Here is a 19533-nt window from a genome sequence, read left to right as displayed (position 1 = left end):
GTTGTTTGGTGTATTTTATGCCGTCTCTTGGATACCTGCTGGGTCAGTGTTAAGCAGCTAATGTATTAATTTTTGTCTCAGTAGCATGTAGTACCAAATGTAAACAGTGCAGTCTTCTCTTGCTTTTTAATATTTGAGCTAATCAGAATTGAACTGATAACAGAAGTCTTTGTTCAGATTACTGTAAACATAAACTTCATTGAACTGTATTAGTAGCTGGATTGTTTCAGTTTTAAGCTGTGGATGATTTTTCTCTAGGTAAGTAAAATTCTCAAGTCATTCTTAATATTTGTAGAATGATATAGATGCAAGCAAACCTGCCCCAGTACTGAATACATCTAAGCAGGATGGACCGATGCCAAAACCACATAGTGTTTCACTTAATGATACTGAAACAAGGAAGCTAGTGGAGGAGTGCAAAAGACTTCAAGCAGAGATCATGAAGCTGACAGATGAAAATCGGCACCTGAGAGTAAGTTCTGCTTCCATGTTTGTATTGGAGGGGCTTCACTCTTCTTGATTGAAAGGTCTGGTTTGTAATTAGGCCAATAGATGTGTATTCCAGAAAGTAGATGCAATTGTTAAGAGAGTCAAGATTGATTTGTAATACGTTTTTACTGTCCTGCATATACTGTATATTTTGAACTTCTCAGTGATTGAGACATTGTGATTGTCATGGATGATACACTGAAGCTACGTAATTTTCTTCTTAAATGAAATGGTCCTATTTAAGATGGTCTTAGTTACTTAAAGTCTAAATCAGAGATATTGACTTAGTAGCTTTTAATAAAAGTGCTTTATTATTCATTAAGAATGAGTAAATGAGATGCAAAGTGGTAACATTCTGTATCACAAATTGTTAGTGAACAAGAACAATTGCTTGGCCAGAGGAGGTAAGCAAACACTACTTTCCAGTACCTTTATATAAAGGTGCCATTTCAGTAACATGTAACTAGTCAATATATAACTTTATGTGACTTTTCTATGTATTTGGGTTTGGGTATCTGACAATTTTGTTGATCATGGTAGTCTTTTTAAGAACCATGAAATAATGATGTCTCCACACCTGCAATTCTGATGACATTGGAACATTTGGAGAAACAGTACACAAAGCAGATGTTTCTCCTTAACAGTAAGGAATTACTGCAGATAACTACAGAATATTTAATTCTGACACATAGTAAGTAAAAGCAGGATTCTTCGTTGTGCCTTGCAAGAATTTCAGAATCTTTCTTAACTAGAGCACAGAGAGAAACTAGTGGATTACCTGTCCTTATTTGAAATGTTATAGTTTGTTATGTTCATGTTTTGGATTTTGGTGTGATGTAATGCTGTGGGTTTGGTTTTGGGTTTTTTTTTTTTAACTTTATTTAAGTGTTCACCAGTAAATTTGGCCTTTGTGTTCAGTTTTTACAATTGTAAAGAAGATGTGCTCATAAATTTTTTTCCATCTGTGTTCTTTTTCCCCCCTCAGGATGAAGGCTTGAGGCTCAGAAAGGTAGCGCACTCGGATAAATCTGGATCACCCACAGCTTTGGCCCTCAGAGATAATGGCTCTAATTCTCTTCCTTCACTTCTTGTTGTAATTGCAGCCATTTTCATTGGATTCTTTCTAGGGAAGTTCATCTTGTAGAAAGAATGAGTGAGAGAAGCATGCAAAATGCAGCTTCCTTTTTTTTTTTTTTTTTTTTTTTTCTCTTGGCCAGAAAAAGATTTGTTTACCTACCACTTCATTGGTAGTATGGCCCAAGCGGCCATTTTTGTGTACAGCATCATAACAGGCTTTGCCTTTAATGATCTCGCACAGTTAGAAAACACAATCTGAAAAGACAAACTGTTCGGCTACTGGACAAAATTGTACATTAAATCATCAATAGCAGGTGTCAGTTGCACATTCAGTCCTTTATGAAAATTCATAATTAAAGAATTGTTCTTTCTTTCTGTGGTTTTAATAAGAATTCAACAATTGTTCAGAGTCTTGTAAATGTTATTTTAATAATCCTTTAAAATTTTATCTGTTGCTGTTACCTCTTGAAAAACGATTTATTAGATTGCTAATCCCACTCATTCAGGAATATGACAAGAGGTATTCTGGGGGAAATGGTGCCTCTTACTGTGTAAATTTTCTCCTTACCTTACTTTGCTAATGTCATGGCAGAATTTCTTTCTTATTCCTTGTGAGGCATTGTTGAGAGTTCTTCATCCTTACAATCCTGTCCCATAATATTTAACATTACAAAAGAAATAAAATTGTTAACAGATTTTTCTGCTGGGTAGCCTGTTTGTGTGTGTCGTATTTCTAGAAGGGATTCCTAACAAGTTCATTGTTCATGGTAATTTGCTACTTGTAACAAATGGCTATTTTGAAGTTTATTTGCTTAAGTCTCTGGCTTAGACTGTTGTAATTGAAGCTTGGGGGGGGGGGGGGGAAGGTTTCCATTCCATTTGTTTAAAAAAATGAAGTTTTTTCTGGCTGCTTTCAGCTACAGAGAGGATGGTTATCAAACTTGTTCTGGGACAGAATGATTTGGATATCCAGCAGGTACAAATACCAGACATGAATGTTTTCAATATATTAACAATTTGCTTGGATTGTGTGGGCGTGTAATAATCAACCTTCTGTTCCATCTTTGGATCTTCTGGGTGTCTTCCAGGAGTCAACATTATTCTTTGATTTCATAAGGGTACTTAATTAACATATACTAATTTACTTTGTTTGTAATACTGTTTTAGCAGATACTCAAAAATGCAAGTTGAATCATTCAGACACCCATAGTGAATTCCATGATGCAGAAGAGTTGATATTTGCTGAGTGAGCCTCAGTTGCTTGCCTCTTGAAAATGAAAATTATTTTTATGCAACTCTTGGCAGATCTACCTGTGTTAACCATGTATAGCTAAGTTTTAAAGAATGCGTTTTTTGGGGGTCTGAAATGCTTCCCTGCACTTAATCTCATGTCTTGCCTCATCTCCAAATATGTCATAAAAACAAACAGTAGTATTGGAACAAAATATTATCTGTACTTCTGACTAAGTGTAATTCAATACAGGGAATTACTTGTAAACTGAAAAATTGTGGAAAGGGTATACTCCTGTAAGCAAAATTGTGTATGCTCTTGGACAGCTTGACTTGATGTGGTGCAGATAAGTGTGTTAGACCTTGGTATATGCACACCTTATGTAGCTGAGAAAAATGTTCTAGAGAAGATGTACGTTATTTTGGTTGCCTTTGATTTCTAGTGCTTTTTTTAAAAAAGAAAACTATAATTACATCATGTTCTGTCATTGCTCTCTGTGATAAACTTTTTTTATAAAATCTTGCAAGGAAGATGATGAAGAAAATTCAAATACTGCTTATCTTTTCACTTAGCATGCAAGCACAGGTATTTCCAATTATTTGTTCCAGTGTCTGCATTCAAGTCTCCTTCCATCCCAGTGACTGGAAAAAAACTATGTTAAGGTCTTGATTATTTTGGTTCCACTGGTTCAGAATGGTGTAATTCTCCTGATTTTTTCTCTAACAGAACATTGCCACATCAAACTTTCGTAGCCTGTTCCAGACTGATTACATGGAAAATAACAAAAGCAATAGTGTGCAGGATGTAGTTTGCTTCAGACAGAGCAGTCATTCCTGTGCTGGGGGCGGCAGGGAGGTGAGGGAATCCTCTGGAAGATCTTAAAATGTTTGCAGCATAGTGTATGGAGGTTTTGAAGGGTAGCTAGCATTTTTGGGACTTGCGAACAGAAAAAGGAGTCATTGCTCAATGCAGCTGACTCAGGTTTTGATGTCTGGCAGCAGAAATAAAAATAATGATAAAATCAGGTTGAAATAACTTTTTTCATAAATAACAAACAGGTGGCGATAAAACTTGGTCATGGTTTAAGTAATGTCTTCAAAGTGAAAGTGTGCAGCGGTCTCGTAACCAGTGTACTTACTAATGGTATAAGGAGACTGTCTTGGTTTCCAGTAATCCCTTCATAGCTGTATATAAAATGTAATGCTAAAACTATTTTGCTCTCAGGAGTCACTTTGGATGAGATCAACTGTATTCAGTGAATTATGTAATATGGATTAAATTGTTTGTCTTTGTTCCTGAAATGGTTAGAACTTGTTGCTTTGTCCGCCTGCTTACTTGTGTATGTAAGCACAGGGAAATACAGTCTCTCCACTGCTCCTAGTGATCTGGTCAGACGATGATGCTCATAAAGTCGTGTGAGGCTAAATGTGTAACTTCACTTAAATATGCATTGCAGGTTGCTCTTCTGGTTTCTCAAAAGGGCAAAATAGAACAAGTATACAGTATCAAAGTAGTATTTTAAAGTTTTTATGAATATAGCACTTTAAAAAAGGGTAGTATGATGGTTCAAGGGGAAAAAAAAGCCCTAGTTAAATAGATATGGTTTCTGTAGTAATTCTGGGCACCAAATTTAACCCACTTAAATAAATAAATAAATGAAGTTCATTTAAGAAAAAGTTATTGGTATCAATGCACAAGTTATTTGTGCATTTCTATGCATTCTCTAAAAGCTGTTGACAAGTGCTGTTGCCCAGGCTTGCATGTTTCTGCTGCTATGATTGAAGGCAATTTACATGTAAGAAGCAACCAAACACTAGCTTGAAACTTCGTTATCCTCTTGGGAGGAGGGAGGGTGGAGGGAGGAAGTGGAAGGTGACGTTTTGCCAAAGGGGAAAAGACAAAGTCAATCAGCAAAACTTATCTTTCAGGCCTTCTTCAAAGATACTAAAAGTTGAAGTGTTAATAAACCATTAAAAACATAGTAGTGTCCTTTTTATTTTGGAACTTCTCCCTGACTGTGTACGTTCTGTAGACTGCTGATACTGAATAGGTGTATCTAGTCCACCTCGCAGGCGGTGTAACTGGTCTGCTTCTAGGTAGTGCTAGTAAATAGTGTGAAGCTGCCTTGGGTGAAGATTCAGTGTTGGAGTGAGGAGCAGATGGCTGAATCCAGGCAACACTGAGGATCCTGATGGTTTGTCCGATTTATAATAGTTATTGTGACAAAGAGTTTTCTTTTTCCTCTTGGAGTCCCTAGGTATTTATGCTTGCCAGGGCAAGCACTTGCTTTAGTCTGTGGCAAAAGATGGAGTGAGACCTATGCAGTTATAGAGCAACCCTAATAAACATTTACTGTAATACTGAAATGCCCTGCTCTTCATGTTTGCAGGTAGAATTGAAATTCTGTAGCTCATCTTTGTAGCCACATTGCTGTGAACACAGTAGTTCACTGCTTTGCTTTTTACGCTCGTTCCTGTTGAATGGCTTTGCAGGGTGTGTCCTGGAAGGCACATCTGCATGCAGCACTGCCCACTGCTGCCAGGGTCTCTCTGTACTCACTGATCCTGAGCTTCTGTGGCAGCTTTTGGCTGGTGGCATACTTAAATAAATGTTGGGCAAGAGGAGCACCTAAATACAGGAGGTGGTTTTCCCAAGGGTTTGAGCTCCTGTAGGAAGGACTGAAACTAATGATGATTAAATGAGACAGATTTCTTTGTTTCCTGTCTGAATTTCTTTTCCAGGGGCACTTGATAACATAACCAAGTATATGATTGAAGTTGGTCTGTTGTGTTTTTCTTTTTGAATGCAGCTTGCATACGTTTAAGAAGAATTGCTGATTTTGACAGGGCTGCATAAGCAGAGGTAGTGATGGTGTCGTCACCTTCATTTATTTGCCCTTTAAGTGACAAATGGCTATGTAGAAGTGAGATCTTGTGCAAAAGCAAAATAATTGATTCATATCTTTTGTCTGGTTTTCTCATTACTGGTAGATGGTAAGGTCAGTGCCTGTTCCTCATTTGCTGGGACAAGGGTTTATGTGTTTGTGTGGTGAACTGGATCTGGAAACAGCTCTGGATGAAATCTCTTGTTTCATCCCCTGCAAATTATGTTTTAACTAAATCGTGGTATAAGTATCTCCCACCATACTAGAGTGCCATTTTATTTAAGCTTGGTACCAGTTTAAGTAACGTCAGTAGTAATGACTGCCAGCAGGTTATTGAATCCCTGTTTATACAGTAGCTACTTCTGTTGCTGGCGGTGGCGGAATGCTGCTCTTCCCCTCCCTCTTCTTTAGAAAAGATTTAAAAGGTGCTATGGTATCCAGGCACAGAGGTGTGAGACAGCTGCTATTATAGTTAAGCAGTCTGAGTTTGGACACTTGAAATAAATGAAAAATTAATTGAAAGGTGACCGAAATATTTATTCTTACCTTTTAAGCTTGTGTATAAGAAAAAAAGCCTTGTGAGTTGTTTTGGTTTTTTTTTTTAAAGTTAGTCAGTTCATCATCCAAGTTCTGCAAAAAAAAAAAGATAAAAAAGTGGGTGTAGTCTGGGAGTAATCCAGGATGTTCTTGAAAGTTTTTACTAATGCTGGTGTAGGTTCATGTGCATAGGTGAATTCAGAGAGATTGTCAGTGGTGATCAATATCTAGGCTGTTCTCAGAGTGGGTAGTAATAAAATAGCAATCTTTGTGACTGTTTCAGCCTGCCTTGTAAGGATGGCTTATCCTGGCTTTAGAGATGGGGAACCTGAGGCCCAAGTGTTGGGACAAATGATTGGGAGGGAAGGGATGGTTTAGGCACAGCTCCTGTTTCCTAGCACACGCTCCATCCTGTTTCTCATCAAGCCTTCTTTGAGCCTTGTCCAAGTCTTCTTTTTGTTGGATTTCCAAAATGCTGCTTCATGTTGCTTGGAAATCTGTCATAGGCTTTTAAAGCACCTTCCTAAGGGTTTGGCTGTTGCCTTGTCTGTTAGACAGAAAACATGGCTGTTAGGTGTGCAACAGTGGATTGTGCTCACTGGGTTTATAATGCCTAAAGACAGTGGGGGGAGGGGAAGCTGCTAAACATTTGGGCATGTTGTGTTTGTAGTCTTGGACCATAAAAGTGTGTCTGTATAGAAAAAAACTTCTGTGGAGCCAACGTGGTTTGTACTTTTCAAGTAAAAGTAAACAGTCCTAAATTTGTACAACTACCCTGTTAGTGGTGGTATATATTGCTTTACCCATGGGAGTGGTGAAATATTTTTCCATTGCTGCTTTGATAGTCCAATACAGATTGTACAGACAGCTAAGCTATGATTTTCAGAGGCACTTCTTCAGAAGAGCCAAGCACTTATTTTTGTTTAAAAACCTAAACATGTTTGACTCCTGCAAGAAGAGGTGCTCCAGCAATAGTAGACTCTTACAGAGGTTAAATCCACTGATGTGTTTTCACTCAAAATTAGTAAATGCGTTGGTGTTATTACTGCTTTTCAGACTGCAGCACACTTCTGCACTGGTATGAGAGCTGGTTTGAGGAATATTAATAATGAGAATTGAGTATCTTCGTTATGAAGATGGTGCTCTGTTTATTAATGGTTGAGAGGCATTGCTTTAAATCATTATGCAGGACAGCCTAGTTTATAGAACTGTATTTTGGAAAGGCTTAGGAGGAAGGTCTACAGAAGACAAAACTTGAACCCTGGCTCAAAGAGAGAGGCAGCCCTCTAGAGCTATAATTAGAGGTACTAAAGAGTGCAGCTTTGATAATGGAGTGGTTCATAGAAGGTGGGAGCTGATGCAGTGGGTAATTTTCCTTGATTGCCTTAATCACCTCAGGTTAGTTTAAAATTTTGAAATGATAAATATGAGACACCTGTCCCACATCTCAGGAGTGGTTGGTGTCAAGTGAAGAAAAAAGGAGTATGGTAGGAAGAGGCGGTCATGAGAAGAGCAAGACAGACTGCTTTAGAAGTGGCTTTGTTAATGGCTTTGTCTTCCCAGGACAGCTGGGCTGTCTGTACGTCCTGCCTTCTCCCCAGCGGCTGTGGCCTTCTCCAGGAATGGGAATTTCTCTCCAACCTCAGGGTGTAAAGCCTCAAACATGGTGACCGGTCTCGTAAACAGGAGAATGCCAGGAGAAGGATTTTCATTGTATTCATGCTCAGGATTGTCTAACCTCGGATTTCCAATGCAGCCTTCAGCTTCATGGCACTGCTTTCCAACTTCACTGTCTTGCATAATACCTTGAAATACTTTAGCCCTTGGGCCTCTCATTTCATGTCCCAGCTTCAAGAAAATCAGAACAGATTGCTTTCCTGATTAGGTGAAATTATCTCTTCATCCTGCCTCCACAGGAACCAGATTACAATGGCAAAGGAAGGTCAGCGTATTTGTGGAAAAACTTCTTAAAGAGACGTTTATGTGATTGCAGCATCTTTGTGCTGCTTCTCCCTGTGTGAATTTGAAATCTAATTCAAGCCACATTTGATAGAGGGGTTGATGTTTCACAGGTACCAACTACCTCCAATTACAGGAAAATCAGAGCTGCGATGAGACATGTAAATTGGTGCTCCCATCCAGGGCAAATCCACACAGTGAGCTGGAAGGATACCTGTCCCGCTTCCTGCTGTGTGACCAGTTAGTGCTGGTGTGCTTGCCAAGCTGTCAGCATGGGCGTTAAGAGCAAACAGCCCGGCAGCGGCCAGTGGTAGCCCAACACTTGTCAGCAACGTGGGTGAGAGATGAGCATGTTGCAAGGGAGCAGGTTAGCAGGTACAGCAGGGGAAAACTCAGGGGAAAACACCAGGGTAAGCTGATGAGGGGGAGCAGAGCTTGATCTACCCAGGGGCAGGAGGGAGGTGGTGCAAGAAACTGCTAAATAGCAGGGTGAGAAATGCTAAAAGTTGGAAGAAAGTATAACCCTGCATGTATGCATCCTCACTTCTCTGTCTGCTCTGCTCAGACACTTAGAAGCACTAATGATTCAACGCTAGCGTGTTCAGAGAATGGCAGCGAAGCTGGTGAGGGGCCTGGAGCACAAGTCTTATGAGGAGCGGCTGCAGGAACTGGGGTTGTTTAGTCTGGAGAAGAGGAGGCTGAGGGGAGACCTTATCGCTCTCTACAACTACCTGAAAGGAGGTTGTAGTGAGGTGGGTGCTGGTCTCTTCTGTCAGGTAACGGGATAGGACGAGAGGAAATGGCCTCAAGTTGCACCAGGTGAGGTTTAGATTGGATATTGGGAAAAATTCCTTCACAGAAAGGGCTATCAAACATTGGAACAGGCTGCCCAGGGAAGTGGTTAAGTCACCATCCCTGGAGGTATTTAAAAGATGTGTAGATGTGTGCTTAGGGACATGTTTTAGTGGTGGACTTGGCAGCATTAGCTTCATGGTTGGACTTCACGATCATGAAGGTCTTTTCCAGCCTAAATGATTCTGTGATTGCAAGTGGATGGGAGAAGGAGTCTGATGTTGAGAGTAGCTGTAACTGAGCTCAAAGCTTCTCTTAGACCACTGATTTTTTTAAAAAAATGCTAATTGTGATTTTGTCAGTTGACTTCTAAAGGTATGTAGAAGTTGCATTTGTAGAACTAGAGGCATAGAAATGAAGCAACTAATCAAAAGCAAACATTTTCAGCAATGTGACCAGTGGCATGTGGACAGGGGCCTCCCGATACCCCTGGCTGCTGCTGTAAGAGTGCAGCAGAGAAAGAGCAATGCGTGACCCGGGTCCTCCGGCGCTCTGCACACAGCGTGGCTCCTTAGGTGAGCCACACAAACATTAATTCCCCTTGGGCAGGCATAATAATAGCGTTATGCAAAACCACTGTGTGTGTCTATGTACATTCGTATTTATCTGTGAACACGGATCTTTCTGGGGTGCCCGTATGCTAACAGGGAAACTGGTGGTTACAGTGGGCTGGGTTGCTATAGGACTTTACATTGTATCTTATGTTTGTAATTGCTTCAGTTGCCTCTAACCCACTTTACTCCTTTAACTGCTCCCACTTTTTGAGTTACTTTAAAATTGCTAATTTTGAAGGCAACTGGGTGCAGAAACACTTCCTTCATTCTTGCCAAATGGGAGCCATCTTGTCCAGCTCCCCCCCAAATACACCCTGAGCCTCTGCAAGTATTAATTTGAGACCTCCAGAGAGAAACAGGAGGCTTAAGCAGGAGGATGCTGACACACAGTGAATTTCCAACATCCAGAAGTGTTTGCTACTGCTTTTGTGAAGTGCAAAGATACCAGCTGCCAATGCAAAAGCATTTTTAGATTTAAGAAATTTAAATTTAGATCTATAGAAATTAAGGTATTTTTATAGGAAGTCCTTCCCTGTCTTATGCCTGATGGCCTTGAAGTCCTGTATGCTCCCTTTCGTGTAGCTATACATTGATTGTTGTCTCCTAGTCCTCCTAGTCCTGTTTGGAATCATGGAAGCTAAAACATTCTTATAACAGCTCTTATAACAGTGTGAGCCAATAATAATCTAAGATTTAAAATTATTGATAGAGTGCCAAAATTTAGTAATTGTTTTTTGCATATATAGCGTATTGGAGACTTTATGTAGCTCTTAGAACAGTTTTAGTGAATGTGTGATACTCCTCATTAAAAATTTTGGTAATTCCATGAATGAAGTACTTGCATATGAGCTGTGTGTGTGTATATATATCATTACAATTTTCAGTTGCTGTTTATATATACATTTTTGGACAGATAGGAGGAGTACATTGAAGCAGTGCAAGGCTTACAGTTTAGTAATAATATTTTCCTTCTAGTATTAATTTAAAACATGCAGAAGTGGTTGTTACAGCTTAGACCATGGAACCATTTCCCCAGTATCCCTTAGGGAGTGTGGAGAAGGGACTCCTGCAGTGTGTACTGTATTTGTTCAAAAAGTTTTGCCCTGATCATATGGCACTGGGCATGCAGGAGGGGCTGCAGCAAAGGCCACAGGGGCAAAGCTTCATTCTGGCGTTTCTTAATTCTGGAAAGTGTAACTCGGACTTCTTCTGAGTGTAGTTCCCGTGATGGTCTTTTATCGCTACCGCTCACACCGATGCTGTGCTCCTCTGGTGAAGAGAGCACGTCACACGGAAGGAAATTGCCGTCTTAGCCTGGTCCTCAGGCAAGACTTGTCAAATGTCTTTAAAAGATGTGTGTATGTTTTATTTTCTGTATGCTAAAACCATGGGCTCAGTAGAGAATCTGGCTTGAGGACAAACAGGCCTTTCCTGTTCACTTGCCCAGGCTCTGCGGATCCCTCCTGTCTTTCATGGGAGGCGATGGTGTCCCCTCTTACCTTGCCTCTCCTCCGCTCCGCGATTACTGCTCCGCCCTCTCACCAGCTCTGAATTAATTGCTGGGACCAGACCAAGGGACAGCTTGCCTAGCCGCTGCCGCCCTGGGGAGTGGGGACTGAGCCTCGGAGCGTGCTGGGCTTGGCTCTGAGCGCTGGTCCCCAGGGCAGCTGGCAGGGGGAGCCTCGCTCTGCTGGCTGGCAAAGTCTGTGTGGCCCCACCCTGCCCCGCCCTGCTGGCCCTGCCCTGCCAGCCCCACCCCACCAAGCTGCCACCGCCCACTCCCACCTGCGAGCTCCGGTTGATGGCTCAGCTGGGTGGCCGAACACTTGGGAATTTGTCTGCCTCTTGTCTGTGGCGTTGAAACTGTTAATTGTGTTTGCTGGACGGCAGGGTCGTTGCCAGCAGTGCCTTCTGTAGGGCAGCTGATGGAGCTGATGTATCTGTATTTATTGCTTTATCTTTGGGGGTCTTCAGGCTACTGTTTGGTGCTAAGAGAAAAGTGATCCAGTAGTTGGGCGTTCCTTTAAAGAAATACGTAAGGCATGAGTCTGTCTAGCAAGCATCTGTCCTCTGGGTGAAAGTACGGAGGTCTGATCCTGGGATTTTTTTTGTGGGTGGAATCACAGAATTCGGCAGAGTTAATCTAGGAGAGCTAACAATGCCTAACAACTTCAAGCGTAAACTTTTTTTCCCAAGCCTTTTTCATTTCTTTATTTGCAGACAGCACTATCCCGCGCAGCTTGCTTTCTCATTTTCCAGTAGGCTGTCTTGGAAATGGCAGCAGACAAGGACTGACGTACTTCCCATGGGAAAAGTATGTTGGGAATTGTGTCTGCCTGCTTTGAGGCAGCGACCACAGGCAATTCCCATTACCAGAAGACATGTAGGAATTAATTATTGTCCTTGGGGCTTAGTAGTGCCATAGCTAGATTCCATCTGATGGACTGGTCCTACAGCCCGGAGCAGACTTATGAAGAGGAATAGGTGGGGGAAAAGGTGCCTGGGAAATAATTGCTCAGGCCAACAGCACTGTTTCCTTAGCTATTGAGGATACTTGCAGTTTGATTCCTTACAGCCATGTTTCTGCCTGATTCAGCAGTGGAGTGGAAATTTTGTTCCTTATTATTATTTATTGCTGGCAGGAAATGGCAGTTAAAAAAATAAAGTGATTGCACTAGAGGAGAAGACTAGAAGGAAAAAATTCTTGGCAAATACTTGTAGTAAGAGTACGGCAGATTATGGAAACTATAAAATTCAGAATGAGTGGTGCTGGGTTTTATTACCTAGCCTTCCCCGTTGTGACAGGAGTGAGTAGAATCTATTTATGCCTGAATTCATCCATACCCACCACTTTGTGTGGAAGGGAGGCCACTTCTTCACAGGCTGTGGCTACTGCATTCAGAGTACCTTGTAATTTAGGGCATGCTTCCCGGAAACCGAGCTCATCTTCCAGGGATTTTCTGAGTCAGTTCTGAAAACTCAGACATTGGTCAACTCCAAAGCTCTTGGTGGTGGTGGAAGTCTCACTGACTGCATTTCACCTCTTCTTTCTGTGCACAAGTGAGGCAGGAGTGAAACGGCACAGCACTGAAGAAAGATGTTTTTGTTATCCTGTGGCTTGCTTTCCTTTCTCAGTTTGTTTCAGGTTTTTCTTCCTTTTTAAGAAAAGTGTCCTTTCTCACCCCTCCTGCTCCCTCCCCCAGGTTGTAGCCCTTAAAGCGAGTGAGATGCAATAGCAGAGCGGTAATGCTGGTTTGCTTACATCTTTTATGAAAAACATTTGGTTTCTGTTGAACGACACCCTTTGTCCCGACACAGCTGCTCTGACCGTACTCTCCTTGCAAGCCAACACCATTGTTACTCACTGGGTGCTTCCAGCCCCATTTTATTCAGAGAACATGAAACTGTGAAACCCAAATCATCCCAGCTGTACCCATCAGAGCTGTTTCTAGTGACATGTTCTCAAGCAGAAATGTTTTGTGTATAGAGTAAGCAATGAGCTTTTCTGTGCACAAGTTACTCGACAGAGGGATTTTTGGTTATCGCTTTCCAAAACATCTATCATTTTTTACAGGTGGAAAGTCAACAGAACAGAAAACTAACATGTATAGGAGGCAAAGAAATCCTTAATTTTTCAGTTAGGCTTTTTTATTTCAATCAATAGTTTAACAAGTGCTTAAACTTCCCTGGCAGTTTAATCTGGAACATAGTTGAGAAGAAAAATATCTTCTATAACTTTAAAAAAATAAAAAGATTTTTTTTTTTTTAAATCCTGCACTTTAAGCAAGCACACTCCAACTCGAGCAAGACAGACATTATATCTTAAAATATGGACTTCTGTTCATAGAAATGACATTCTACACCAGGGCAGCAGGCACAATATGTAAACGGTATAGAAACAGAGCAAGAACACTTGTTTTGATTTTTCTGATCCCTTTTGTTCTATTTCTTAAATAGAACCTGTTAAAACAACTTGCCCAAGAACTTCTTCAGGTTACCACTTCTGTCAGGTGGCTCCTTGAGTAGGATTGTTTCATTTTTTAAAGCTTCTGCATTTTGGTATGGGAAAAATCACTGAGTTTGTAGGTCTTCCACTTCTAAACCACTTGCGGCTTAGCTTCTTTAGCAGCCAGGGCTGCCAACACATGAGGTCAGGTTGGACAAATAAAATGAATGGAATACATTGCATCACAAATGCATGTGGTGCTGTGCAGCGGTTAATTTAGTGCATGATGAAACCAGAAGATCAAGGAAACTTAGTTCCTCGTTCTGTGCCTGCAACCTAGGAGAAGCCTTGCAGAGAACATGGGTTGGCAAATAAACCATGCACTCTGAAGACTTATATTTTTGTTCAACTTGACTTGTATTGGCTAACAGAAAAATAAAGAAAAAATATATAGGCACATGGAGGGAAGCTGGTGCAGCATACACTAAGAACCCAGATCATAAAATTATGTTTCTGGTCAACACTACAAATAAACTTGAGGAGTACCCAGTCAGATCTCTTGTAATGCATTATGAAGGCCTTTTTCAAATAATTCCTTTTTAACTATCTCTAGATAATAGGAAAAAAAAAATGCAGTTCTTGTACAATTTGTACATTGAGTCACATTTGCATTTAGTGTAACCGTAAGCCTTGGAAAACCTAGACATTTGCAAGTCTGTGATTCAAAACAGTTGAGACATGAATGTGCTTTTTAGAGGCAAGAACTAGACAGGTCTTTCTCTTGAAACTTGTAATATTTCTGACATAAGGCAATTTACAGAGGAGCCACAAAGCACTAATAAACATTGCCCTGATGAATATGGAAGATCATGCTGCGGAGCAGTTCCTCTGCTCTCTGCTTCAGTCCTGCATCACAAACGTGTGCAGATCTCAGCTGGGACCGAGTTGTGTGTGGCACTTGCATAAGGAAGGGACAGGGTCTGGCAACTCCTAGCCTTTGGTATTTTTCCAGAGATAGGGCCACCTAACATGGGAATGGTCAATGGTGGTGGAAGAAGCTTGTCTTGTGTGACCTAAGGAATGTCACGCCATATGCATCCTCAGGAATAAAAACTAACGTGAATTCCCGCATGCCACTAGGTCTCACACAGAAGTCAGAAACGAAGCTAGTATTTAAGGGACTTGTTTGACTGTAATAGCTCAGTACCTCAGTTGAAGATACGCTGGTGCCAGTCCACTGAATGCAAAACTCAAGTCTAGCTAGAGAAAACCAAACTCCATCCTGGTCCCTAGCTTCTCTTTCAGAGGCGTCGTGTCTTCTTCTTGACCCTCCAGTTAAAACTGTGCTCCTGATGCCTTCCTACCAGCAACTGATCCAGAACTGACTCTTCAAGTAGGTTTGACTGTGTGGAGCAGAAAACCATCAGGAAATGCTGATCAGAGCAGCAGTTGTTCACAGGGCTGGATTAATCATGGTGAGTTGGCTTTCAGCTCCTTCCAGCAGGCTGAAGGAGGATCTGATACGAGATGGATGAACGAACACTTTCTCTGGTGACTACTGAGCCGTCCTGAGCTCCATTCCTGACTCTTAATGAGTCTTCTCTGACTTCTCATCTGTCTGGGAAAAAAACGTGAAAGATGTGATCTGACCTGGCAGTGAATCTGTGGTACTGTTCCTTCTCCTCTTCCTCCTGCTCTCTCAAAACCAGGTGAACCAATTTTGTTCCAGCTCTGAGGAAATCCACATCCAAGGCTGATACCTGCTTGGAAAAACTGCTGAGGTGGCACGGACTTTGGGAGGTAGGGAGCCTGAGCGTAGCCATTTGCTGCCTGAATGGCTTTTTCCTGCTGTTTTTGCTAGCAAGGTCCATGCTGTCACTATGTTTTCAAAGAATGCTTTTGCTATAGCAGACAGTATGGAGAGTCACCTATGTAAAGCTGAAAGACCTTCATTTAAGACATACTTTTCCTATGATTTTGAAAATAACACATTAAAGGCTTTTTTTCTCACATAGTACTGGACTGGGCAGCTAGAAGCTGCTGATACTGATGAAGAAATGCTATGACCTTACTCCTTATGTTTCTTACACAGGTTACTGCTCCTCCTGTGAGCCAAAACGCATGTTTGTCAGTAAAAGCCACAGCCCAAATGCTGCAAGGTTAAGCTGTGCCCTCAGCTCGCTCCCCATTAAAGCAGGGGGGCACGGTTCATGTAGGAACTTTTACCTCCTTGCTGGCCTTAAGTATCTCCCCTACTGCCTCCAGAACCTGCTCCGATTTGCTTCAGTGCACACAAGGGTGTTTTTGCCACTGGGGGAAACCCAAGGGTTTCCAGAGCAGGCTCTTGTTGAACGCTGTCGGAGGGCTGTGCCTATCCGCCTTCCCGGCAGTGTCTCCCAAAGCTGATTTACGCTCTTGAAACCATGGTATGTGCATGTCCAGCGAGGCTGCGTTTGTGCAACTCTTGCTCCTCCCTCTGGTAAGTCGGGGCCAGTCTCTCTCCCTCCCTCCCTCGGGTGGACGTGGGTCTGGTTGCAGCTGCTTTCTTGCTCTGCGAGGGGCCACGGTGTGCTCGCTGCTGAAACCCTTTACTTGTTCCTGCAGGAGGTCACATCACTCAAAATACGCTGTTGGATTGGGTCGCGGAACATGTCAGACCCCTCTTGCTTCTTTACTCTGCCCACCTGGCTGACACAAAATCCCAGGCAGAAATACTGCACGACGAGTACGTAAGGCCTCAGGAATAGGAAAACAAAAGGAGTCCCTGCAGCCGTCTGTTGGCAGTTTACCTGTGTGCATCCGACAGAAAAAACACTGCTGCCACTTCTGTCTGGCTTTAAGGGGGCTTGGTTGTGACTACTCACTAGATACAAAGAGAGGCCTCGAAGCAATTGCATAGCTAAGGAAATTGAACGAGAAACTATTAAACCACTAGTTATTTTTACAACTTAATGATTGTAAAAATAGCTTTAATTACTTGGAATATTTTTTAATTGGAGGTATCAACCGTTTACCACTATCTGAACGGAGGGCTGTTGATTTGCTGTTTCTTTTTGTGTTACGAGCTGTGAGATAATGACAAGATAAATCTTTGTGGGTTTCCTCATTATATACATATCTCCATCAGAGCTGTGAAGTCAGAGGGGAAGCTGCTATCACAGTACTGGCATGACACCGAGCCCTTCCCCAGAGCTAAATTCTGATGAGAAACGGGGTGTTGGGGAGAAGAGTACCACAACGGTAAGATGGCAGAGACGACTGAAGCAGGATCATAACGTTCACCCCAGCAGTTAAAAAACCAAAAATAATAAAAGGGAGACCCCCTCCCTCCCCCCAGAAGTCTGCAGTCCTAAAGTGCAATTACTTTTGTGCAGTCATGTCAGGCCAGGGATCAGACTGGATGAAGTTCAAAGCACAAACATCAAACGAGTGCCGTTCAGGATCCGAGGAGGAGGGGGGAAGTACGGAAAAGAACAACAGTTCTTAGGCATTCAAGTGCATCAAGAAAATAAATGTCCCTTTCTTTCAGAAGAAAAACAACCCCCAGTCTGGTGGAATCCTGGCTTTGTAGTCATGAAAAATATGTTTTTTTCATGTCTAGCTGAGAATGTCCCAATATGACACAGTACAAATAAACACCAAAGCAAGAGCTGGGGCGCTGGGATGTTTTTCCAGTGCCCCGCTGCTATACAGCCTTATTTTATTCTCCTCTGGTGACCCTTCAGATCTGGGTGCTGATGAAGCACACTGAATTAAAGGCATCTGGTAGGAAGTGGCTCTCTTCTCCGGTCGGTCGGGGCTGGACCCATCGCTTGGTCTCTGGCCATTGTACAGCAAGTACCTGCCCCGGGCATCCTGCTCCATTTTGAAGATTTCGTACTCCGTGTGAGGTAGGCGGATGCCAAGCGCGATGCAGCCGTTGGTGTGGGTGACGTCTTGCTGAACCCCAACTTGCCAGGACCCCTGTGCTCCGCACTCATTCCCGTTGAAGACATTGAGCAGCGAGGCTGTGGATATGTCCATGGGAGTGACCTTCATGTGATTCACTGTGAGAGAGGAAGAGGGGAGCTATTAGCAGAGGGACGAAAACAAGAGCAAAGACAACATGTGGATTGGGGCGTACCTGTGAAATCAGAATTGTCTCTCCTTGATCGTTCTTAAATCAATTTTTCATATTGCAGGTGTGGCCAGTGAATCTATTTGCATCATTTTACGTCTTTGATGTAATTGCTTCTCGCACAGAACACAGCCCCCACCAACTCAGTTGAAGAAAACCTGATGGCCACATATCTCAGCCAGAGATTAAGCAGAGTTTTTCATAAATTCCAGACAATCCTTTACAGATAAAGCCTGGTTGGTTATATTAGGAGATGGGTAACATTGGAAACAATAGAACTTGACTCATGTTTTATTACCATCTGTATTAATCCGTAAGTAGGGCTGTTTATCATGTATTTTTCATCATTTTTTAACATCTGTTACCCTGTGAAGCTGATGAAATAATTAGTTCCAATTAGAAAATTTGGAAGGTGCCACAGCTGCACTATCTTCCTATATTACCAGTTCTTTTTTGCATGAATTATAAAATATAGCTGAACTATAGAGATATGTTTTTTCTTATCTCTAAACAGTGGCTGCAGCTTGCAGTGTCAAACATAGAAATGCTGCAGCTTCTTCAGTTCTAACCTGCCTGTATTTCAAAGGAGCTTGAGGCACATACAGTTTTATTTTTCAGCCAAGTTTAAAAAGTTGGGAAAAGCCAAACTGAATGAGCCTATGGAAGCTGAACAGAGATTTTTCCTGGTGTGCATTTGACATCAAGAGAAGGGGATCTGAATGGATCGGTGCTGACCAAAACAGAAGCAAATAACTAGCCCTCATGCCTCCCAACACACCAAAATCCCAAATTTTCTTGCAGGTCATTTTGTAGTAAGATTTGTTGGGAGTTTTATTCTGATGTTTTATAAACACATTCGACTCAGTGGCTCTACGGTTCACATTATTTGCCCTAGCTGGTGTAAAAGGTAATTTATAGAAATTGAACCTGAAAGTATTGGTAAAATGAAATTAGTGACCTTGATCTGTAAGGTAAGTTGGCATACCATAAACCACAAATTCAAGCAAAAACTAGATTTCACGGACCTGAGCTGGGACATGCTGCATGCAGCTCGAAAGAGCAAAAGCTCTGACAGGCAAGTTCTGCCTCCTATGAAAATCCCAGATTAGTAAATTATTTTGTATAGTTAGATGCTTTCCTAAACTGGAGCCATGCAAGAAGCTTTGTGCTTCTCACGTGGTAACTGAAATAAGGAAAAGAGCCCACAGAGCGCTTGGGGCTTCCAGAGGCTCCGCTGGGGCTGGTGCCATGGTGGGAGGGATGTCGTGTTTTGCAGATGTTTGGTTGTGTGAGTGGTTAAAGCCACTGAGCTCTTTCTAAGAAGGGTGCTGCAGGGCTGTTTGCACAGGAAGGTTTCTCAGCCGCAGGGACCTGGGTGGCGTCACCACTGAGCGCTGCTTCCCAAAGTACTTGAGGGGTTTTGGTTAGATATGTCTAGTCGTCACTGTGGTGGGATTAATCAGAGCTGTCTTTAGGGACATCCTTGCTCTAGGGACCCTCGGAAGCTGATGAAAAGACACATGCTTCTACGTCTGTCTTTGACACAAAATGATTTATACCACTTCAGACCTGAAATGCCTTCTGAAGGTGCTTTTTTCTCTCTACTGAAGGAGCCTTAGCACAGAGATCTAATCTTGGACACTTTGCTTAGATGCTTGAAGTCTGGCCACTGGGCTCCAAGACTTAGTGATGCGAAATCTTATTTTCTTGTGCTCTACTTAAAGATCTCTGCCTCAAATGAGTATTGCTTCAGTGGTGTGAAATGCCATGCACCTGTATGGTTTGGCTGGGCATTCACACAATGCCTGCAAACTTCCCAAGAAACTACTAAATCCTGAAAATGACAGAAGGAAATCATCAGCAACCAAATTGTTAAGAGCGAACTCT

The 19533-nt window shown here is 42.1% G+C and overlaps 2 protein-coding genes across 3 annotated transcripts in view; one reads left to right on the top strand and one right to left on the bottom strand.

The window, feature by feature from the left end:
• Positions 1 to 3284, top strand: part of VAPA (VAMP associated protein A) — a 34586-nt gene extending 31302 nt beyond the window's left edge. Inside the window, exons 5-6 of the mRNA XM_075022968.1 lie at positions 296 to 472; positions 1475 to 3284. Of these exons, the coding sequence (XP_074879069.1) occupies positions 296 to 472; positions 1475 to 1633 (336 nt within the window). The 3' untranslated portion in view covers positions 1634 to 3284. The remainder of the gene's footprint in view (positions 1 to 295; positions 473 to 1474) is intronic.
• Positions 3285 to 12981: 9697 nt separating this feature from the next.
• The window catches only part of APCDD1 (APC down-regulated 1), a 32656-nt gene continuing 26104 nt past the window's right edge, over positions 12982 to 19533 (bottom strand). The window contains exon 4 of one of the 2 annotated variants that reach the window (XM_075022966.1): positions 12982 to 17575. In XM_075022966.1, coding sequence (XP_074879067.1) covers positions 17127 to 17575 — 449 coding nt within the window. In that variant the 3' untranslated portion in view covers positions 12982 to 17126. The remainder of the gene's footprint in view (positions 17576 to 19533) is intronic. The other variant, XM_075022967.1, reaches the window with a different exon arrangement.

This window comes from Buteo buteo, chromosome 3 (genome assembly GCF_964188355.1).
Source record: "Buteo buteo chromosome 3, bButBut1.hap1.1, whole genome shotgun sequence".
In the NCBI taxonomy this organism is placed as follows: domain Eukaryota; kingdom Metazoa; phylum Chordata; class Aves; order Accipitriformes; family Accipitridae; genus Buteo; species Buteo buteo.
This window is presented reverse-complemented; position numbering and strand designations above follow the sequence as displayed.